The sequence below is a fragment of the Manis javanica genome, chromosome 4, assembly GCF_040802235.1.
Source record: "Manis javanica isolate MJ-LG chromosome 4, MJ_LKY, whole genome shotgun sequence".
Lineage (NCBI taxonomy): Eukaryota > Metazoa > Chordata > Mammalia > Pholidota > Manidae > Manis > Manis javanica.
Genome location: NC_133159.1, coordinates 163,919,144 through 163,943,332, shown reverse-complemented (window position 1 = coordinate 163,943,332; position 24,189 = coordinate 163,919,144). Strand labels below are relative to the sequence as shown.

Below are 24,189 nucleotides of genomic sequence, written 5' to 3'. Positions count from 1 at the left end.
GATGCTCCATATCACTAATTACCAGGGAAATGCAAATTAAAAGCACAATGAGATATCACCTCATACCATTTAGCATGGCCAACATCGAAAAGACTAGGAACAACAATGGTGGCTAGAATGCAGAGGAAGGGGATCCCTCCTACACTGCTGGTGGGAATGTAAACTAGTTCAACCATTGTGGATAGCAATATGGAGGTTCCTCAAAAAACTAAAAATAGAGATTCCATTTGGCCCGTGAATTCCACTCCTAGGAATTTACCCAGAGAAAAAAGTTGTCAGATTGAAGAAGACACATGCACCCTTATGTTTATCACAGCACTATTTACAATAGGCAAGATATGGAAGCAACCTAAGTGTCCATCAGTAGTTGGATGGATAAAGAAGAAGTGGTACATATGCACAATGGAATACTTTTTAGCCATAAGAAAGGAACAAATCCTACCATTTGCAGCAACATGGATGTAGCTAGACGGTATTATGCTCAGTGAAATAAGTTAGGGAGAGAAAGACAAGTACCAAATGATTTCCCTTATTTGTGGAGTATAACAACGAAGCAAAACTGAAGGAACAAAGCAGCAGACTCACAGACTCCAAGAAGGAACTAGCAGTTACCAAAGGGAAGGGGTGCCGGAGGGCAGTTGGGGAGAGAGATGGAAGGGCATTGAGGGCTATTACGATCAGTACACATGGTGTTGGGGGGATCATGGGGAAGACAGTGTAGCACAGAAAAGACATGTAGTGACTGTGGCATCTTACAACACCGATGGGCAGTGACTGCAATGGTGTATGGGGGGAACTCGATGATATATGTGGATGAATGTAGTAACCACATTATTTTTCATGTGAAACCATCATAAGTGTATATCAAAGATACCTTAATGAAAAAAAAAGTCGTTAAGTATTCTGTTCTAGGCCTTGGGTACTTTGGCTATCTGAGGAGTTTGATAAATCAGTTAGTAGGTGATTCAGGTTCTAAAAAAAATTTATCATTCTCTATGTACTTTTTGGAAACCTTAAATTTATAGTAGCATTTTTATATCAGAAGAATTGAAGAGTACTGTAATATACAGAGAATGTTAAATTAAGAGAAATTAAGAGGGTTTCAGATTCACATTTAGCCCATTTGTTTACTACAAATAAGTATCATTCTACTGTATGATAAAGGTGCATTTTTTTAGGAGTCTTTTGTGAAAACTGGTTTCTAATTTCCTTGGTGTCCCTTTAGTTTCAATTTATTTTGATAATCACAGTTGTCAAGTAAAATGTAAACTTCTCAATAAATTTACACCATATCTTCAAATATGTCTGCAAAAAAAGAAGAATCACCGTCTCACAGTAATAGAGAATTTAGCAAAATAATTTCTGGTGTAAATGAATATTTGATTTTGAAATAATTTGGCAAAAGAATATAGAAATATTTAGAATCCTGTTTGATGTTGTACTTTCTTGAATACTTTGTAAACAGGTAGATACTAACATTTTTAGGAAAGGAATTCATGAAACAGGATGTACAATATGATCTTAGATTTGTTTTATATATTTATATCAATATCTATACATGCCTAGAAAAAATTAGGAAGGGTATGCACCAAAATGTTTATATTGGTTATCTCTGTGTGGTAAAATCATGCAAGATTTTTCTTCTTTGTGTTTTTCTGTATTTCCTAAATGTTCTACAATGAATATGTATAGTTCACCCTTGAATAACAGGTTTGAACTGCACAGGCCCATTTATACACATATTTTTTTCAATAAAGGTCTTGGAAAATGTTTTGGGAGACAGTTTAAAAGATCATTTTCTTTTTTCTAGCTTTCTTTATTGTAAGAATACAGTATATAATTTATACAACATACAGAATATGTGTGAATATCTGTTCATGTTGTTGGTAAGGCTGCCAGTCAGCAGTATGCTTTTAGTAGTTAATACACAAGTCAAGCTAGATAAAAGGTCATAACTTAATTACATTTGTTTTGTTTTATTAGTGAGGGGGGTCGGGCAGCATACTCTAGTTAAATGGGGGGGAACGGTGAAAACACTGACCCTGTAAAAGATCAGCATTTTAAAGATGAGTTCCATTTTAGTGGTTCTCTGAAATTCAAATCATAAGGATGCTGAGTAATATTTGTTAATAATTTATTGGATATTCTTGTTTTGGTAATGATTATACTGATTTTATATTCTTAGGTGGGAGGAAATATCTTTGCTAATGTGTATTAAACTGCTGCTTTGAAGCTTATCTGCTTAGCTAATTTGATCCATTTAAAAATTTTCCTATAGGCTGAACTGATGTCCAGTGAGGAGAACAAATTTCAACAACGTATTCAGGCTGAGCAGAAGAAAGAACTGAATAGCCTTTTGAAGTCCCAGAAGAGAGAATACAAACTTCGAAAGGAACAACTTAAGGAGGTATTTACTTTATAAAAATTTTCAAGCCACTTGCCTGCTTACTGATTATATCCAATATTGATCTACTCGTAGAACCATTAAGATAAAATTTTCTTTTGTTTGTGGCCACTAACAATATACCAGTTTAAGTGAGGACATTGATTATAACCTATTACTTTTCAATGGCTGAGATCCTCAGTTGAGTGGGATCTACAAAGAGTGATCTCTTTAAAATGTGAATTATTTTATAAAGCTTTTATTTATAGTAGCTTTCCTAAGCACTTAAGAAACTGAGTCACTAGAAATAAAAATATTTTAGCTATGAAAAAGAGCCATACATCTCTTCCTTTAAAAGTAAGTCATACCTTCTTACTTTGGGCTCAGATTACAATAATTTGTTCTTATTCTGATTTTAACACAGAATAAGGATAAGAGACATTTCTTCTCATCCCATTTTCTTTACTAGGAAAGCATGCTAATTATGTCTTTATGGCTACAGGATTTCATGTGTGTTTGCCCTTTATGTGCTGCTTTCTTGAACTTATTTTTATCGCAGATCTAGTCTAACTGTGAGGAAAGCCATGTTGTCCTAAGGCAATTTCTGAAAGGGGATTATTATTCAGGATAGTGGTCAGGACAGGAAAATGATTTGTGTCAACTATAGTATCTTTATTATATTGCAGAGAATATAAATCATCCATCTTTCATAGGTATAAGATGATTTTTCAGAGACTATTGACCTTACGGTTCTTCACCTGTTATTCAAGAAACAAACCAATTCTTTATTACTTTTGTGGATAAGATACTCAAACACATAAATATAAAAAGCACATAAACTTGCAGTTCTCAACTGAAGGATGTCAATGAGAAGACAGAGATAATACAGGCGTATACACAAAGAATCATTTGGCTATGTTTTTCAAAATCTTTTGCCAAGGAAATTCCCCACCCACCGAGACTTCCCCAGTTTACACCCTCTTTTACAGACTGATGGACTGAAATTTTTAGTCCATGTAATTAATTATTTGCATGCAGATAAATTAATCTTGATAAAATAACCATAATCTCTTTGGTACAGTGCTTTCTTGTGTATAGGAATTTGACCTATAATTAGATATATAAGTCTTATTAAGGATATTGGTGGCACAAAGCCTTGCTATATATACCCTGCCGAGTGAGGTTCATTGATAAAATTTTTCCAACTTTAAAGAGTGTAACCTGCTATGTATTCCCATTACTGTAATCTAAAAGCTAAACTCAATACCAGAACATGGGATTTGAAAAGATGGTAAACAGGATTCCCAACTGTAAATAAATATCCAACAAAATGCAGTTCTATAGTTGTTTCCTAGTGAAATCAGGTTTTAGTTTTATAAATGAATGTGTTGGTTTAGATAATCCTTTAAGCATATAATTCATAGTCTAACTAATAAGCTCGTTTTCTTTTAGAAGGTAGTTTTGTGTCTGCGTGTGTGTGTGTGTGTGTGTGTGTGTGTGTGTGTGTGTGTGTGTGTTCATTTAGAATGATTATTATCAGTATAGAGGAAGGGACCTACTATAGTCTTAGTGGGTGGGAAATTTCCTTGGCCAAAGATTTTGAAAAACATAGGCAAGTGATTCTTTCTGTATATGCCTGTATTATCCCTGTCTTCTCATTGACATCCTTAAGTTGAGAACTACAAGCTTATGTGCTTTTTATTTTTATGTGTTTGAATATCTTATCAATGAAAGTAATGAATCATCGGTTTCTTTCTTGAACAACAGATGAAGAACCATAAGGTTAACAGTCTCTAAAAAATCATCTTAGACCTAGGAAAGATGGCTGATTTATATTCTCTGCAAGGTTGATGCATTGTAGGTTGAAATATACTAGTATTGATTAGCATCCTTGGGTTTGCATCATTGAATGTATTGTCAGTATTCTCATCCTATCCAGTATAAATAAATTTTTTAGGTAGTTTGTGAGATGATGTTTAAAATGCTGTAGAAAAACATTGGTCTTGCCTTGTTCAGTGGTTACAGTGCTGAAGACTAAATCTATTCTAAACGGTCTCTATTTTCCTGTGGTTTTGTTGATTTTCCATTTAATTTCTGGTCTTTTATACTGAGCCCATCCTTAACTTTGCCAAAAACTTAGTATTTCAATTGTTGAAAGCCAAGAAGTGAGACATAACTATATTTTAACCTTAATTTTAATTCATGTGTGATTTTTACTTGAAAGCACTGTCTTCTTCCCCCTTTTGGGAGGATTTCAAACAAAGATGTTTTACTCCATTCACCAATCATTGCGTGCTTTCAAAGCTACGAGCCATCCTAAATATAGCTGTGCAAAGCTAAAAATATGCATGTTTTCTAGTGTATTTTTTCTCTTTTCTGTCCTACTTCATGGATAACTCCAGAAACAGAAAAATACTACCTACCTCCTTTAAGGTCATTGCCCTGCCTGCCCATGAGAGAGGGCACAAATTAAGTATTTTTACTGAAGATTACCAGCTACCAAATAGTATATTCATGTAGTTAATTTTTATGTATTTTGAACTCAGTTGTTTTTTATCTTGCCAGGAGCTGAATGAAAACAAGAGCACCCCAAGAAAAGAAAAACAGGAATGGCTTTCAAGCCAGAAACAGAACATACAGCATTTCCAAGAAGAGGAGAAGACCAATCTTCTTCAACATCAGAAACGGTACCTAGAGCTGCAATGCCGTCGCTTAAAAAGAAAGTTGCTACTTGGGAGCCATAACTTGGAGCAGGACCTTCTCAAGGAGGTATGTTTAAATGGTGTGAAATCAGAATCTTCCTGAAAATATGTCAGTCACATCCCACCCTCAGGGCCTTAGAGCACCTCTGCTTGCCTTTGCCTAAGTCCTTCTTCCCTGGAAACCCAACCCACACGATTCACCTTCTCCCTCACTTCATATCTCCTCAATTCTGATCTCCAAATCCTCCTCCCTTCTTTAAATATTCTTGCACTCCTCTCTCTCTCTCTCACACACACACACCACACACACACATACACACATACGTGCACACACTTTTTATGGGGATCTCTCTCTCCCCAAGTAGAATGGAAATTAGATCAAGTCCCAGGTTCTGTTCAGGGCTTTTATATCCAGTGGCTAGGTATATCCAGGCCTTGTAGCTAGTGGCTGGCCCATAATAGGTATTCAATAAATATGTATTAAGTAAATATTTAATGAATATTAAATCCACGAATGAAAGAACTGTTAATTTTTAATATGAGAAAATTAATTGGATAACTTATGCCTTTTCATCCAAAATGGGTGCCATGAGGTATATACTACCATTTAACATAATTTTATAAACATTAAATTATTCATTGGGAATATGTAGAAACTTATGCCAATGAAAACAACGGTACTCATTATCAGGTATACCTATGAGCATAGATCAATTTATTTTCAAGAGTGGCCTAAAATAAACTTCAAGTATAACATAATTATTCAAATTCACTAATAAAGAAATTCAAGTTAAGACAATTGCATCAATTAGATAAGATCGGTCTAAAAAATTGATGAGTCCTAGTAGTGGCATGGAAAGTGGTCAATGTTGGTAAGAATATAAATTGATACTGCCATTTTGGAGCATAATTCAGCAGCTTTAACAATTTAATTTGCATGTATCTTCTACCCATCGAATCCGCTTCTAGAATTCTATCCTAAAGAAATAGTAACATAATTATATGGTGTATCATGTGTAGATGTTTATTGAAAATTTGTCATAAAGCAAAAAGTAGAAAAACTATGGCATCAGAAAGCAGAAGCTTCCAATAAAAATTTCTTTAAAAATCTGTATTTGTCCATTATATTTTTAGGTAAAGCAAGCATATTATATGCCTATAATATATATTGTTATTCAATTTTAAAACTGTATGTTTTTGTGTAATGGTTGTGTCACGATAAGCGTGGGGAAGGTTGGGAAACATATGCACCAAATGTTGGCCCCTGGAGAAGGGGCAGCGGAGGCAAAGGGGGCACGTCTGACTTCCTTCTACATAGTAAAAGAGAGAGAGTGTGTGAGTGTATGTGTGTGTGTTGTACATTTGATCTTTTAAACTGAAAAAAATTGTAGTAACATTTATTGATCATGAGGCAGGTATTCTGACAGCTTTCCACGTATGAACTCATTTCACCCTCACGTTAATTTTATGAAACAGCTGTGTTATGGTCTCCATTTGAGAAGTAATGAAATGGAAGCACAGAGAGTTTAAGTAATTAACCCAAGGACTCACTGCTTGTCAGTAGCAGAGCCAGGATTTCGAAAGCAGGCAGCCTAGCCCTAGAGTCTTGTGTTCCTAACCCCTGCACTATACTGGGTACACTGCATGTAGTAGAATTGAATGTATACTCTGAAGAAAGTCAAAGGATGACTTAGAAATCCTGTTCAGATACAAAATTAGGAAACATAAATGACGGAAAGAGAGTAGAAAGGACATTAAGTCTCTTGGGACAGATGTGATATGTCTTAAGCTTATTGCTAAAAGTAGTATAAATAGTAAATGAACAGATAAGGCAATTGTGCTACTAATTGCCCATTTTCTACAGTTCCAGTAATAAAACTCTAATATTTACTGTGCAGCCATTACTGAATCAGAGAATTACATCTATATCCTGGTTATTCTGTTTCTTAGGATTTTTTTTCTCCTGGCATTGTACATCATCAAATTATGCCTTTGTCTTTTTTTATGGATTAGGAATTAAATAAAAGGCAGGCTCAAAAGGACTTAGAGCATGCAATGTTACTGCGACAGCATAAATCCACGCAAGAACTGGAGTTCCGCCACCTCAACACAGTGCAGAAGATGCGCTGTGAGTTGATGAGACTGCAGCATCAAGCCGAGCTCACTGACCAGCTGGAGCGTAATAAGCGGAGAGAGCGAGAACTAAGGCGGAAGCACGTCATGCAGGCTCGACAGCAGCCTAAGAGTCTGAAGGTACCTTTAGCCTAAGCTTCTTGGCAAAGGAGAACACATAAAAGGCACATGTAAACAGTAAAAGTCTAAGCCAGATGTCTGTCATAAAGAAATTGAATAAGCTTTTTTCTTTTCATTTTAAGCATGTTTGGTTAGTATTGGTGTAGAGGGTCTATAGCTGCAGACTTCAGCTTGTGTATTTCTCAGCAGAGTACCAAAAAAAATGGCCAGAACTTTTTAACTGTAGAAAGTGTCATAAATAAGATTCGAAATTCTCATTTTAAGTGTACCCAAATGTCCAGTGTTGATACTGCAATCTACATATCAACATCCTAACCTGCTGGCTTCTCTCTGTTGTTCCAAGTTTTATAGTTTTGGAATCTTATTTCCTCTGAATGTGATTTGTATCCAAAAGAGGCGGTAAGTTCTTAATTAGTACAGAAACCAGTGAATGAAAAACGCCTTTTTACCCCCTCTCCCTTCATTGTCAATACTCATCTTTAGAGGAATAGTGGAATTATCACACTGTTACTCCCATTCTTTCTGTGTTTGGTAACATAGGTAAGACCAGGGCATGTGTAGTTGGAGTGTATTTTTTTAATTAGTACATCAGAGTGAAGGAAGGTACTACATGCTCTCTTGTAGACAAATAAGGAAAGACAAGTGTTGGTGATATATCATATCAAAGGACTTTAAATTTTGTATTTGCTTTGATAGAGAAATTTATTTATATGATACAAAATTCAAAAGATGCCAAAGTGTATGTATTATAAACTTAAAGGTTTCCCTCTCCTTGTTCTTTAGGCCACCTGGTCCAGCCCCCTCTACCAAAATCAACCAGAGTTAACAATTCCAAGGAATTTTCTAATTTTATAACTTGTAATAAATACGTGAAGTATAATCACATGAATCTTAATAAACAAAAAACCAAAATGACCCCCTATATATGTTGTCACCCACAGTAGTACCTCAGTTAATCTGTACATGTCTGCACATTGTAAACTTGTGTTTACATCCAATGAAGCCCGGTTCCACGGTATCTCCTTTACCCTCTTTTTCGATCTCTGACAATTTAACTATAAAACTATCAGGTAACACTTACCTGAATAACTCTCCTGAAGTCAAGTGAAATTCACTCACAGAAGTAATCTGTGTCCAAACCAGAAGCTAAACCTTACCTAGTGGTGTCTCTGATTCCTATTCAACTCCATTCATACAAGTTGTCCTGAACAAAACACAGAAGCAAAGCTAATATTTATCCTTTCTTGTGAATCTAAGTAAAATTTTATACTTTGCTGTATCTTCAAAACAGCTAATGAACATCATTTACAGAGTGGCTCGTACGTTGACTACCCTCATAACCATCATTAGTTAATGCTTATCACAATCAGAATTCATAATGATTTTCCACATTTATTTTGTCTTTGTAGTGGTTACATAGTAGAGGTTCTCACCAAAAGATATTTAAAGCATGTCTATAAAATGAATTACAGTTTTAAAGTGAGCAGCACCCAGAAGTAAACCGAACTGAAAGCTTGTTTAGTTTTCTTTGGTCAGACCATGAATCTGATAGGACTTCATTTCTCTGGGGCTTGGAATAGGTTAGTTGTTTGCTGTTTAACCCTTCCTTTTGGTTCCCTGTTGTGGCCCCCTTCTCCGTTTGAAAGCTTGGAGACACTAGTCTGATTTTCAGATACTGTTAAAAAATCAAGGGGAAAAATAATGTCTCACAGTCATAGGCAGACTTCAGATAGAAAACGTCCTTCTCATGATACATAAGCTCAAGATTTTCCGTAAAAGAAATTGTTCTGTTACTTCAGTGGGAAAGAAAATCACCATGTTCCTCTTAGTTGTATATATGTATCTACTTGCCCAATTTGAACAAAATAGACTCTTTTTTTAAAATTAAGGTATCATTGATAAACAATCTTAAGAAGGTTTCACATGAGCAACGTTGTGGTTTCAACATTCACTCATACTATGAAGTCCCCCCCAACCCACTGCAGTCACTGTCCATCAGCGTAGTAAGACACTATAGAGTTAGTACTGTCTTCTCCGCGCTGTGCTGCGTGCCCCATGACCCCACTACATTGTGAGTGCTAATAATAGTGCCCCTTAATCCCCTTCTCCCTCCCTCCCCACCCATACTCCCCAATCCCTTCCTTTTTGGTAACCCTAGTCCCTTCTTGGAGAAAACAGACTATTTTAACATCATGTCATTTCATTTACATAAGTAATAGTTGCAACTTTTTAAGATAAATTTGTATTTACTATGTAGTAGTTCAACTTCAATAGTTGCAACTATTCCAACTTTCTCCAAGACTTTAAGGGGGATAGGAGGACTTCAGTTTGCACACTTAGGTGAGCTGACAGTATTTGTAGACATTGGGGCACCATTTCTGAGGAATGACTTGGGTAAACACCTATTGTTTATCTGCCATTTCTTCATCTGCCATTAGGTGACGTTTTGTCAGTATTAAGTGATTAAGAAACAACTGGAACATGTTAATCCTGCTTTCACTTGGGGGAAACATTGAGGAATATAGTTTATTCTTGGTATAAGTATTAATCTTCTTGAAAAAATTTTCCAGGGCATTCCTTTTTGTCATTAGCTAGTGATATGGAGTGTCTATAGTTTTCTTGGCAATATATTTGAATACTTAAAAGTTTTTTAAAGAATGGAGGTGGTTACACAAAGTCAGAAGAGAATTCTAAATTTCACTGTTCCATTTCTGGCTAACTTGGAGGAATTTTATTAACCAAGGGCAGTATTTAAGGGCAGTGCTAAGCGTAACTAAACCAAGAGTTTGTCTTTCTAGCTAGACATTTCTTGACCCTTCACAGAATAAAGGTACATGACTATGACTTAGTACCTCAATTGGTGTAAAATGCTGACAAAGATATATATTTGATTTTGTAGTATGGGAGCAAAGAGTGGGAACTAGTTCCTTGACAAGAGTGTTTGGTCATACATGCATTTGCACACTTAGTCAACCATTCAATATCTGGCAGTATATATATTGAGGTAAATAATTTCAACTATAGGTTCTGCCTTTGTGTAGCAAATGAGTGTTGTTACTTGTAGGCTTGATGGCTATACCTTATCAAATATATCTCATCTTACTACATTTTGTTGAAACTTGAGTTCATAGAATAATTAACCTGTGATTTAAAGCCAGAGTTATTCTGTTTCTGAACTCAAATTATTTTATCTCAAAAATGTTTATGTAGTTCATGTCTGTTATCATTTCCACAAGAAGGGTTGTCCCTTCTCTTGCCTCATAACTTTTCTTTGACCTTTGAAAGATTAGTTAGCTGACTTCCAGGTTTTTGCTTGTGGTGCTAAAGAGTAAAGCCTAAGGAGAAGCAGATCCAAAACTTAGCCATCTTAACTGAGCAGTATGACCACATTAATGAAATGCTCTCCACTCGAGCTGTAAGTTTATTTTACTTAGGCAAAACAAATTTAGTGCCCCTTTCCTTCCACCACCCGAATAAAATCCCAACAATTGAAATATTAAGTTGGAGATGAAAATGCTGCTGTACCTTGGGAAATAGTGAAGGTGGTCCATATTCTTCTTGTTCTCAGCATTGCTTGGAAATATGCAGGATGCATATGTAATTCTCTTTGATACACTTGGTCATGAGGTTCCACATAGGCTCTCTGCTGGTGCCTTGCAGAGGTTTAGTAGGTATACCAACAGTGCATCAAGATTGGAGAAGCAGCTTTGTTAAGCAGGGTTCAAAAAGTAGCACTTTACCAGGAATCCAGATGGTCACATTTGAGTGCAGGCACAAAATAGTTGCTATGTCAGTTTACAGACTTTTTCTTAATGGGCCAGATAGTAAATATTTTAGGAGGAAAAACTGAGGTTATTATGTGGGTATTTACATAGCCGTTTAAAATGTGACCAATTCAGAATGTAAAAAACCATTCCTAATTAGTGGACTATTGAAAAACAAAAACAAAAAATCAGGTAGCTGTTCAGCTTTGGCCCATAAGCTGTGGCATGCTTGTCCCTGTTCTGTAGTTATTTCCATTGGAGAGAAGACATTCCCAGTCTTATGTCAGTCAGATTCCGTTTTCCTTTAAAAAATAATGATTATTTAGGCATCATCCAAATAGCTTATGATAGCTTTATTCTTATAATGCCGTCATTGGTTGCTGTGTTTTCCTTTTCCAGAGATGTTTACCCCAAGATGTAAAAGAGAACAGTTGTGCCCTATAGAAGAGTAGTCTGCCTTAACTTACACGTCCTCCTTTCCATAGGTCATGAGAAGGTAGCTCACAGGAGGATGTATGTTTTCTTTCTCTTTCAGCCGCATTTGGATGAAGCGCAGGAGGCAGAGTGCCAGGCTTTGAAAACGCAGCTGCAGCAGGAACTGGAGCTGTTGACTGAACTTCAGAGCAAGATCAAAATGCAGGCTGAGGCACAACACGCTCAAGAGCTTCGGGAGCTGAAACGGAGGGTCTCCCTCCGCAAGGCACTCTTGAAACAACAGGTATGCGTAATAGAAAAAAGTAATTGTGCCAGGATTTGCTTTCATCAAAATCATTTCATAAATATATTTTTGTGATGACAGAGGTGGCATTAGATTGTTTTCACAATACCATATTTCCTTAATTCTAGTTTTGGTAGTGTTTTCTTTTTCTTTAAAATTACTGATTCAGTAATGAACCTTAAAATTAATGTGTGATGTATTAAAGGAATATATATACTTAAGTAGTAATTACTAGAGGAATGATGTGGAGTTATGTGAAGACAGTTGAATTGTAAAAGGATAGCTCTGGCTCCGTTTTCCTCCCTTCTTTTGTGTACCTAGTTGTACCTAAAGAAATTGGAGAGAAACTTGGATAGTGAAGGAAAAAACTTTAGTAATTGCTTGAGAGAGACAAGGAAAAGGGATCAGGAATATACTTCATTCATTCCTGGTCTGAAACTGTACAGATTGATGCATTACTAGAAAAGAGAAGGTAAGACCAGTTTTACACAGATGAAGTGTCAGGCTGAAAATATTTCTAGATGTAGCTTTATTTATTTTACTTATTCTTTGTCATATATATTAGAAGTAGAATCCCTAAATTCACTTGTGTCCTTTAAGGTACTGAGGCTATATGTGTGTGTGTGTGTTGAAGAAAGAACAAAGGGTATAAGCTTTTGAGAAAGAAAGAGAGGAAAGGCATTTGTTTTGAGAAGTAGTAGAATACCACTTGTATCCAGGATTGAATGCTCTGTTCCAGAATTCCTGAGCCATAAGTTCCCAGCAGCTGGCATGTCTTAGGTCCATTGTAAGTTAACACATGCCTAATGGTTTTGTCTGTTAAAAATTGTCATTGCTTCTGGACCATTAATTGGCGCATAGATTTTCCTCTACTTTCTACAGTTCTTGTGATAAAAATAGAATACCTCATTTCTATTAAAAATAAATGTTCTTAAAAACTCCACCAAAAGAAGGTGTTGCTATTTCTCTGGCACAGCTGTCTTCATTACTGGCTCCTTTAAGAGGTACTTGCCTCTAAAAATTATCTCAATTGTGTTTCTCATTCAAGGTGGGAAGACAGAAACACATACAAATTTTTAGAAAAATGTAGTTGTCCCATGTACAGAATTCATAAATCTGCCTGATTTCAACTTGCATATTTAAAATTGAATCTAAAGTTCCATCTCTTATGCTTCAAAATTATCACTAAAAGAGAAACCTATAGTATTTCAGTAACAGTGTCATGAGAGAATTATTGGTATTGTTTTATTTGTATTTTTAGCTCCACCTAGTGGCTCCGAGTTAAAGAGTGCTAATTAGTATCTTAGGTGTAGTCATTTCAATATATGAACTAAGGCCTTTATGTTCTACGAAACCAGGTAAAATGTTGGCATAGGGCTAATACCATTGCCAGAAGTGCAGTGGCACTCTCATACATTGTTAATGCATTTTGGAAAGCAATTTGGAAGTATATCAATGATCTTAGAAAATGTTAAGCAAAGAATTTAGAGAATTTAGAGAAAAGAAATCCTGAATACAGGAAAAACAATATGCATAAATATGTTAATTATAGCATAGTTATAATGGTTTTAAACACCTAACCATGTAAAATAATTAAGTGCTTATGACCAAGCCACTTAATAAAATCTTACTCAACCATTTAAATAATGGCTATAAAAATAGTATTAATGTGGAAAAATGCTTATGAGGTGTTGAATAAAATAAAGACAAATCACACTTAAAGTGAGTTGAACTAATACTTATAATGGCTCTTTTAATATGGTAGATTGGTTGTGGTGGTTTGTATTTGATAATAGACATGCATAAGATTTAGTATTAAAAATAATAAAAGAAACAGTGGAATAAATCTACAGTGCTTTGAGTTGCTGCTTGATTTTTAGGGCTCATGTTTATATTTCAAGTGAAGTGCATGACTATAAAGTACTTTGGGGTCAGTCAGTTGGCAACTACCAAGGCAGTGATATACCCATGGTATGATTTGAAAACATTGTAACATCTGTATTTTCTGTACTTTGTGCCTACTGGTTGTACAGATAAGAAACAGTCATCTGAAAATAGAGGTGGAAGCAGAGAGAATGTTAGTTGTTTCTAGATGTGTAATAATTCTGTTTGAAGATTGCTTTCAGCGTCCAAATGAAACAAGAATTGTCCTCCAGGTCCTCCAGGTGTTTCCATGCTAAATTGTGTGTTTTTAAAAGGGCACTTTAAAAAAGATACATAAGAGGGGACTTGATAATATGGGTAAATGTTGTAACCAAAATGTTGCTCATGTGAAACCTTCATAAGATTGTATATCAATGATAACTTAGTATAAAAAAAAGATACATAAAAATTAAGCACATTTGTTGAGCTAGATTTCTGTGTAGAGAACAATGACTATTGGCTTAAGTCCTCAAATATCTTAAAACCTAATTTAATACTTCTTTACAAATACTCTTTATTTCCTATTTTTTAAAAACTTTGTATCATGGAAATTTTCAAACAAAAAGTATTAGTGAAATTATTAAGAACTAGTACAATGAAGTCCCCAAATACTCATTACGCAACTTCAACAGCTATCAGTATCTTGCTTATATTTCGTCTGTTTCCCAACTCCACATGCAGCCTTTTAGGGGAGCAGGATAGGGGGCAGAGTATCTGAAATATTTTAAAGCAAATGCCAGCATAGAATCATTTCACTGCAAACACAGATAAGGAAATAAGGACTCTTTTACTTCAACATAGTCATAATTCCATTGTGTTAACTAACAAAATTATAATAAATGTTTAAGATTACCTAATACTCAGTCCATACTTAAATTTCCCTTTCTATCTAAAAAAAGGTCTTCTTGGTTTATTTAGATTGGGGCCCAAACATGGTGTAGACGTTGCATTTCATTGTCTTTTAAGCCTTTTAGTCTCCTGTGCCCTTTTTTTTATTACTGTGGACTGGGTCATTTGCTTTGTAGGAATTCTCGCATTTGAATTTGGCTGATTCCAACCTCATGGTGTCATTTAATGCATTCCTCTTTACTTTGCATTTCCTGTAAACTGGTCATTAGATCTAGGGGCATGATTATATTTACATTAATTTTTTTCCTTTTAAAAATTTTTGCGAGGAATGTTCATAAGGGTTACTGTGTTACACTTCCTTTTGCATCACATCAAAAGCTATATAATGTCTAGTTGTCCCACTTTGAAGTCATATTTGATGAGTGGGCTCAGATATTCTCATTCATCAACAATTTCTCCATCAACTTCTTCCCATTGTCATTGACTATTGTGTATTTTTTCACACTAAAACTATTTCTAGTCAGCTATATATATTTGTAAACCTTTGAGTTGTCCAAAACTGATTCTGACGGCTACCCAACCACTGATTTCTAAGTACATAGAGTCTCCTAACTTTCTAATGGAAACTTTATGGTTTCTGTTTGTTTTTCACTTAATGCTCTGATCTTTCTGGAATATGGTATCAGATGAGATTCCATTTTTATTTTCTTCCAGGTGGTTAGCCACTTGTGCCTGTGTTGTTTTTCCCATTAAATTAATTAGTGCTTTTGTCCTGCATTAAAAACTTACAAACTTCATTCTGTTTCTGTTTTACTAATTACTGGTTCCTACACCAATACCATATTTATTACATTAGAGTGACCTTATGGTGTATCTAATAAGGCTACATTCTCCTTACACATTTTCTTCTTCAATCTTTTTACCTAATGGTTTTGGTAGCCATTCATGATAATTGCCTTGATTTATTATTTCAATAGAGATTATTACCTTTGCTTTTAAGAACTTAATTTTACACATTTTAGCAATATAAGTTATATATGATTCCTACAGTACATCTCTTTGATTTTTAAATATACATCCTTTAAAATAGCCAGAGTGGACATTTTTATGATTCACTTTAAACCAGAATAATTATTGCTTCTGTAGTTTATATATTTTTTAAAATAAATGAGCTTTCTTTTTGCTTCCCCCCACCAACCCACAACAGATGGAAGAAGAGATATTGACATTTCAGAATGAGTGCAGTGAAAGAATACGAAGCCTGCTAGAGCGTCGAGCAAAAGAGATGAAAGCTTTCAAATCTGAAAGCGAGGGACTAGGTTTTGGAAACGACCTCTCTAACCTTGCCCCTGAGGCATTCAGCCAAACCCCCCCTGGACCTCCTCACAGGGCGCATCCCATAGGTGGCCTACCACAAGCCTGGGGCCATCCAATACAAGGTGGGTCCCCAGCGATGCAGGTCACCCTTCTGAGCCAATGCATGGGGTACCCCGAGGTAGCAGTATGTGAGTTCGCAATAGCCTTCGGGTTCTGAGGCAGACAGCTGCCGGGGGATGGACGGAACAGGGCATGAACAGAAGCACCAGTGTCACTTGACAAATATCCAATGGGTCACACATGTCTTACACGTGACCTAATAATTGAGAATGGTGAGGAGGAGCCAAGATGGCGGTGTGAGTAGGACAGCAGAAGTCTCCTCCCAAAAACATATATATTTTTGAAAATACAAGAAATACGACCATTCCTAAAACAGAGACCAGAAGATACAGTACAATAGCCAGGCTACATCTACATCTGCGAGAACCCAGTGCCTCACGAAGGGGATAAGATACAAGCCATGGCCTAGCAGGACCAGAGGGAGCCCAGGAATGCTAAATACCCAGCCCTAGCCATCCGCACCAGAGCATGGACACACAGTGCGTGGTGTGCTGGATACTAGGGAAACTGAACAGTAAAACCTGCGAGCGGGTCCCCACGGCCAGCGCACCTGGGACAAAAGAAAAGCATGTGCTTTTTGAAGGTCTTAAAGGGACAGGGGCCTCACAGCTGGATGGAGGCATCCCGGCATATAGCCCAGCAGCTGGGAATCCCCAGGAACTCCAGGTGCCCCAACCCCATGGGCGACAACATAGCTTGGCGGCCCCCCACAGTGATAAACAGCCTCCCGCCCACTCCCCCTCTGGCGCGGCCCCAACAGAGCAGAGCAGCAGCCTAAAAGTGGCCACGCCCACAGCAACCGCATGGAGCTTACTCCACAGTAGCGGGGCAAGAATCAGAGACCCCATCTGCACGCAGCTGCCCAGTAAAAGCCACTAGGGGTCACCGTTCTCCCAGGAAAGAAAGGTCAGGAGCAAGTGGAAAGGGACTTTGATCTCCCAGCTGACACACATGCCAAGTGCCTACGACTACCTCTATCACCATGAAAAGGCAGAAGAATTTGATACAGACCAGACTAACCCAGACATCCTCCCCTGAGAGGGAATCTGAGGAGATAGATTTAACCAATCTTCCTGAAAAAGAATTCAAAATAAAGGTCATAACCATGCTGATGGACTTGCAGAGAAATATGCAAGAGCTAAGGAGGGAGAACACAGAAATAAAACAATCTCCGGAAGGATTTAAAAGCGGAATGGACGAGATGCAAGAGGCCATTAATGGAATAGAAATCAATGAACAGGAACGCAGAGAAGCTGACGCAGGGAGAGAGATAAAAGGATCTCCAGGAGTGAAAGAATATTGAGAGAACTATGTGACCAATCAGAATGGAACAATATCCACATTATAGGGGTACCAGAAGAAGAGAGAGAAAAAGGGATAAAAAGTGTCTTTGAAGAAATAATTGCTGAAAACTTCCCCAAACTGGGGGAGGAAATAGCCTCTCACACCATGGAAGCACACAGAACTCCCAACACAAGGGACCCAAGGAGGACAAGACCAAGACACATAATAATTAAAATGGCAGAGATGAAGGACAAGGGCAGAGTACTAAAGGCAGCCAGAGAGAGAAAAAAAGTCACCTACAAAGGAAAACCCTTCAGGTTATCATCAGACTTCTCAACAGAAACCTTACAGGCCAGAAGAGAATGGCATGATATATTTAATGCAATGAAAGAGAAGGGCCTTGAATGAAGGATACTATACCCAGCACGATTATCATTTAAATATGAAGGAGGGATTAAGCAATTCCCAGAAAAGCAAAAATTGAGGGAAAGGCTAAACAGATGTCACCAGAGAAAATAAAATCACAGCAAAGAAAGCGGACCAATCAATTACTAACTAAAGGCAAAAAACAAAATCAACTACCCACAAAAGCAGTCAAAGGAAACACAAAAGAGCACACACACATACACACACACACACACACACACACACACACACACACAGAAAAACACCTAACATACAAAGAATGGAGGAGGAGGAATAAGAAGGGAGAGAAATGAAGAATCATCAGACTGTGTTTATGATAGCTTAATAAGTGAGTGAAGTTAGACAGTAAGATAGTAAAGAAGCTAACCTTGAACCTTTGGTAACCAAAACCTAAATCCTGCAATGGCAATAAGTAGATATCTTTCAATAATCACTGTAAGTGTAAATGGACTGAATGCACCAATCAAAAGACACAGAGTAATAGAATGGATAAAAAAGCAAGACCCATCTGTATGCTGCTTACAAGAGACTCACCTCAAACCCAAAGACATGCACAGACTAAAAGTCAAGGGATGGAGAAAGATATTTCATGCAAACAAGAAGGTGTTGCAGTACTAGTATCAGACAAAATAGACTTCAAAACAAAGAAAGTCACAAGAGATAAAGAAGGACATTATATAATGATAAAGGGCTCAGTCCAACAAGAGAATATCACCATTATAAACATCTATGCACCCAACACAGGAGCACCAACATATGTGAAACAAATACTAACAGAATTAAAGGAGGAAATAGAATGCAGTGCATTCATTTTAGGAGACTTCAACACACCACTCGAAAGGACAGATCCACCAGACAGAAAACAAGTAAGGACACAGAGGCACTGAACAACACACTAGAACAGATGGACCTAATAGACATCTATGGAACTCTACACCCAAAAGCAACAGGATACACATTCTTCTCAAGTGCACATGGAGCACTCTCCAAAATAGACCACATACTAGGCCACAAAAAGAGCCTCAGTAAATTCAAAAAGATTGAAATTCTACCAACCAACTTCTCAGACCACAAAGGCATAAAACTAGGAATAAATTGCACAAAGAAAGCAAAAAAGGTCACAAACCCATGGAGGCTTAACAACATGCTCCTAAATAATCAATGGATCAACAACCAAATCAAAATAATTGAGAATGGCCATTCTGCTGGAACAGTCCAGCAAAGGAAACTCCCTGTAGACATCATCACAAGCAGCCTCCTCGCTTGGGTGCTACCATGTGGAAGCTGAGTACAGATGGTATATTTTATTCATTTTTGTAAAGCGTTCTGTTTTGTGTTTACTAATTGGGATGTCATAGTATTTAGCTGTCAGGTTTTGTGCTTTGTTTTGTTTTTAACTTTTGGGGAAATTTTATGTAAAGGGGAATTGGTGTGTATGTGTGTTTATTAAATATGCACACACACACACATACAGTGCACGTGGTAAAAAGAAACTGGTTAGATAGGGGGTATTTTCTGAAAACTGCAAAAACAATTCAGCAACGTGGCTTGACTCATCACTTTTGGACAAGTCTATCCTAAGAAATTTGTGCAAAGATCTAAAGCCTTTCTCTGTATACCCCAGGTTCTTATGAGCCGCTCACAGCAGCCAGCATATGCTAAAACAAGTTATTATGGAAACACACCTGTATCCCCTCACCAATGTATTTTGGTTATTAAATAAATGTATTTTGTCTGACTTTTATTTATTAAATTGGCCTCATTTGGAGTAGGAAAAAAGTGGAAATCCATGAACACTAAAGGGTTGCATTGACTCTTTCAGAGAGTAGAAGACAACCTAATTCTTTTTCTGAATGCTGCAAGCTTGTCAGGGATTTTTTTTTTTTTTTTTTGGTCTATTCAATTGTGCCTTCTTTGTGGTATGGTGAGATGGAGGTGCTTCAGGAGATCCCAAGTTTTGTGGAAATTACATTGTCAAACTTGTAAGCCTCCAAAGGGGAAGACAAAAAGGGTGAGAGGGGCCCCTGAAAGCTCATATGAGGGGTATGTTCAGTAGCAGAGTGAGGAGATGAAGCCTATGTATATCCTGATATTTTGTTGCTTATGCTGTGATACGTCATCCTAGCTGAGCTAAGCTCTGTTAACTTCCAAGACCCCAAACAGTACTTTTACTTTGTTTATACAAAAACAAAGACATGTAACCAATACAAATCAAAGGCCAGAGGTATTTGAATGATGCCGTATTTACAGACCACCATCTCTTGGAATTCTCATCACACTACTTAGACATAATTCGATTACCCCCTTTTGGTTTATGGGGTTTCCTGTTTACAAGTAGAATAGCCCGTTATTTAAGTGCTTAGTTGCCGAGTGAGCCAGGAGTCACTGAGCCTGTGACTTTACCAGGGCTGACTAACCCTCAGCACCACTGTAGGTTTTGCTGCATGTGCAGGTCCTCTTCCTTTTTTTTTTTTTTTTTTTTTTTCTGTTGTTGATTGCTGTTTTTGTTGCTGCAATACTTTACAAACTTCTAGTTTCTTGAGACTTAGTGATTGCTTGGCATCATGTTAACATCACACGACAGAAAATACCACTTGCAGAAGTCTAAAGCCTCGGTGCTAACGTACTACTGAAAAGGAACCAGCAAGTTTGGCAAATAAAAAAAAAAACACTACAGTGAGTTATGGTGGTCAGGAAATCTCTTGACGAAAGCTAACTTCTTTTTTCCAGAGAGGGGTGTGTTTTGTTTTATTTTGTTTTGTTTTGTAATGAAGGATCCACCTGATGCTGACAGTCAGATGTGACTTGGGGTCCCACCGCCAGTGTGGAGACTGAGCTGCAGGTGGGTGGGGAGCCATGAATATGACTTGAAGGGAAAAAATGTCCTTCCCCGTGAGCGCTCCAAGTTCCTTTAGGTTGCTGTCCTGCCCTCTCCCCAGTTGTCTTGAAGAACCAGGAGCCCTGCTGCTGACAGACTCCTGCTTTTCACAGAGGGCTCCAAGGTAGCATTCTCCACGGCCTCTCAGTGATGCTCTCCGCCTAGACCAGACCAATCACCATTGAAATCTTGGTTTTCTCAACCAATTTAAGTCTTCTCCAGGTACGTCAGCCCAGTCTGCCTGAATCCACCCCTTTAGGACTTTCTAGCATTCATTTAATGGGAACTGGGAGAAAAATTAATATTTCAGTGTAAATATTTTTAAAACCAAGATCGCAGTAGAATTCACACACAGTCATAGGCAGTGTTTCATGTAGCGCTCTGGTCCGTCGTCCTCCTGGCCACGGTTGAGATCACCAGTTTTTAGGTGGACATAACATGTACTTGATTCTACTGAAAGGGACTTAATTATTTCAATAGCTCTTCTGCATTCAAATATTGTACAGTATCTCAGACAAATTGAGATATCTACATGTTTAGAGGAAAGTGATAGGACCAACCTTTAGAATTTATAAAATGTCCAAAAATATAATGGAATTTGATACCTTTTAAAAAATTCTTACTAGATCTGGCTCCTTTACTGAAGCAGATCAGTTTTGCATATAAAACTCTAAAATCGAAATGGACTTAAATTAGTCAAACTGAATTACTGAGTTCATGCAGACTACATGTACTTGTAAAATCGTGATTGAACACTGACTCCAAATGTCTGTCCAGTAGGGCTTCGTTTTTGCCACAGGACCCGAGCCAGTTTTACATCACTATACCTGAATTATTCCATTAAGTTAATTTGAATTAAAATATATATGGTTTGAAAAAAAAATAAAATGAATAAAATATATATAGTTTGCAAAAAGATTCAAATTAATTCAGATTAATCATTCAGATTGGTTTGTGTGTGTTTGTAAGATTAACTTCTGAGGAATCTCAATCATGGTAGGAATCATCAAAGAGTAAAAGCAGGAAAATCTGAAGGATTTTGAAAGATCCTAAAGAAAGAAGCAGGCACTTTCTCAATCAGTGTACAAATGTCAACCTTCGATTAAACTAATACTACCTCCTCCCCAGTGCTGGTGTTCACTTAATATGTATGTGTTTAAGAAAATAATAAATATGGGAAATTTGTCCAGCATATCAGAAATTTGTAAATGCTATATCTGGTATCCAGAACTTGGCAGTAAAAAGTTTCCTGTGTTCACTGTCTCTCCCTTCTTTTAAGTTAACATTTTGAAAATGTAAAACCTCATACCTTGAGATAATTCTTAATTGGGTTCCCTTCCTTTCATACATATTTTTTTCTGTTTATTAAAATCAGCTGTATCCCCAAATTACAGTATCTACAGGTATTTTCACTGATATATAAGGTTAGCTGGAAAATGTATTTATATTATTTTTATTCAGAACTGCCATTCTTTTCAGTGATCTCTATACCTGGAGATGACTAGTCCTGCATTTAAAGCCACACCCACAGGTATAATACGCTTAGTACTCTAAGCCAAGGATTTACCAGTAAATTGAACTTTTTAGCATAACCATCATGATGTTCAGCTGCCTAGACATCAGATAAACACCACTCAGCAAACTAAGAAACTGTCCTTGACACTCCTTCCCACTCCCGCCTGTTTCCTCACCCCCTTTTCAAAAACCAAAACCTCTGTTATGAGTGTCTTTTTCAGACCATAAGGCAGACTTTAGTAACTTTCTGCTTTAAGTACTAAGTATCTGGCATTTTAAACTTTCATAGAGTACATTGTGTTGGACACTGGAATAATACTCTTCATTTTCACCTGTGAAATATGACTTTATTGTACTTGAAACACCTCTTTTGCATTTCTCCATTTGTGCCATTCACTAGTGGAGATGAATTGTATTATACCATGATCTACTGGCTTTTTAAAAAGCTGTTAAGTATGCACATTTTTGGTATAGCTATTATCATTTGTATGTATATATTGTATATACACATGAGTGCCCATATGTGTGTATAGATAGGTGGATGTATCTCATACTGTACATTTCCATCAGGGCACTTAAGGTTCTGTTACTTGGTTATTTCAGTCCTCAGTTAAGGCAAGAATGCATGTGTTTCTTAAGAGTGAGTACTCTGGGTTGATATTTATGAAAAGATGGTCATTAGATGCTATCTTTTCTTTTTTAATACCCTCTTAGCACTTGTGTGGGTGGGAAGAAAACTGGGTAAAATGTGGATCCATAAGATGCAATGCAGTAAAAAGTACTGGGGATGGAGCCAGTTAGTGTTTCCATGGGTCTGTGTCGTGATACAGTAAAAAATAAGTGATGCGGAGAGAAACGAACCATGGAGATTGAAAAACACTGGTGGTGATTCCTCTGCAAAGATGATAGCCAATCACATAATCTTCATGTGCGCTATCTCTACATTTTTCTTAGTGATGCCGTTGATCCTTGTACTTTCTGTACTCCATTAATACTAATAACTATTAATTTTGCTAAGGACCAAAATAGCCAAGAAAGGAGCTGCGGTTATGGCATCTAAGGTTCTCCTAAACTAAAGTCAACAGGCCATGGCCACTGGGGGAGGGATATGGGGTTGGCAGGGGGCTTTCTCTCTCCAGCTGCCTCTTCCTGCTTGCTAATAGTTCTTCCCGCACCTTCTGCCCCTTCTGAGCCACTACTATATAAGCACAGATTTGGCCCAACACAGCAGCCCTTTCCGACGAATTTTATATGGTCCTGCATATTTTTGTCCCATTCTCCCAATGTAAAGTGTCTAGTGTGTATTCAATTCAGGAAATAATATGTTTAAGTATATAAGTATGAATCGCTATTAGTGATATAAGGAGGTTTCTGTTTTTTAGATAAACTTCTTCCTCTAAGGGGAAAAGTCACATCTTGGGCTGCCATCTTGGAGCTGCTTACCAAAATACAGATCTTTATTAAAGAAAAACAAATTCGCTATTCTGTTTTGCCTCATCTAACGTGATTGGGCTCCCACCAGTTTGTAGCATTGCCTTTGAAAAGGCCCTCTAAGTTGGTAAGAACTGGAAGTTTCCCATGCTCAGATTCCTTAAAAGGATGAAGAGTGTGCTGTACATGTAGCAGACTTGCCTCTAGTGCACAAGGACTCTGACTGAAGTGTATTTTGCTGTGTCTCTGGTTATGTTGTCTGAACTTTTATGAAATCATTACAATAGGTCTGCATTGGAAATGCTTCTTTGTGAAAAACTAATTTTATTGAACACTGTCTAGAAAAAGAAATTGAAGCTGACAACTCTTCCTTTATTGTGCATTTATAATTTCTACTGGATTCTGGTAGCCCTCTTTATAGTCACATGGACTAATTTTTCCCTCATTTATATTCAGATTTACAAAATCTCACTCATACAAGGGAAGAGAAACCATTTGGCCTAATGGTAGTCTTCAGATCACAAGTTACCAAGAATGGACTAACAGTTACCAAAGGGAAAGGGACTGGGGAGGATGGGTGGGAAGGGAGGGATAAGGGGAAAAAGAAGCATTATGATTACCACACA

At 37.1% G+C, this 24,189-nt stretch overlaps 1 protein-coding gene across 1 annotated transcript in view; it reads left to right on the top strand.

Annotated features, from left to right (window-relative positions):
• The window catches only part of LOC140849250 (serine/threonine-protein kinase TAO1-like), a 177,568-nt gene that overhangs the window by 124,700 nt on the left and 28,679 nt on the right, over positions 1 to 24,189 (top strand). Inside the window, 5 exon segments of the mRNA XM_073236239.1 lie at positions 2,279 to 2,407; positions 4,949 to 5,152; positions 7,099 to 7,338; positions 11,638 to 11,820; positions 15,800 to 16,031. Coding sequence (XP_073092340.1) covers positions 2,279 to 2,407; positions 4,949 to 5,152; positions 7,099 to 7,338; positions 11,638 to 11,820; positions 15,800 to 16,031 — 988 coding nt within the window.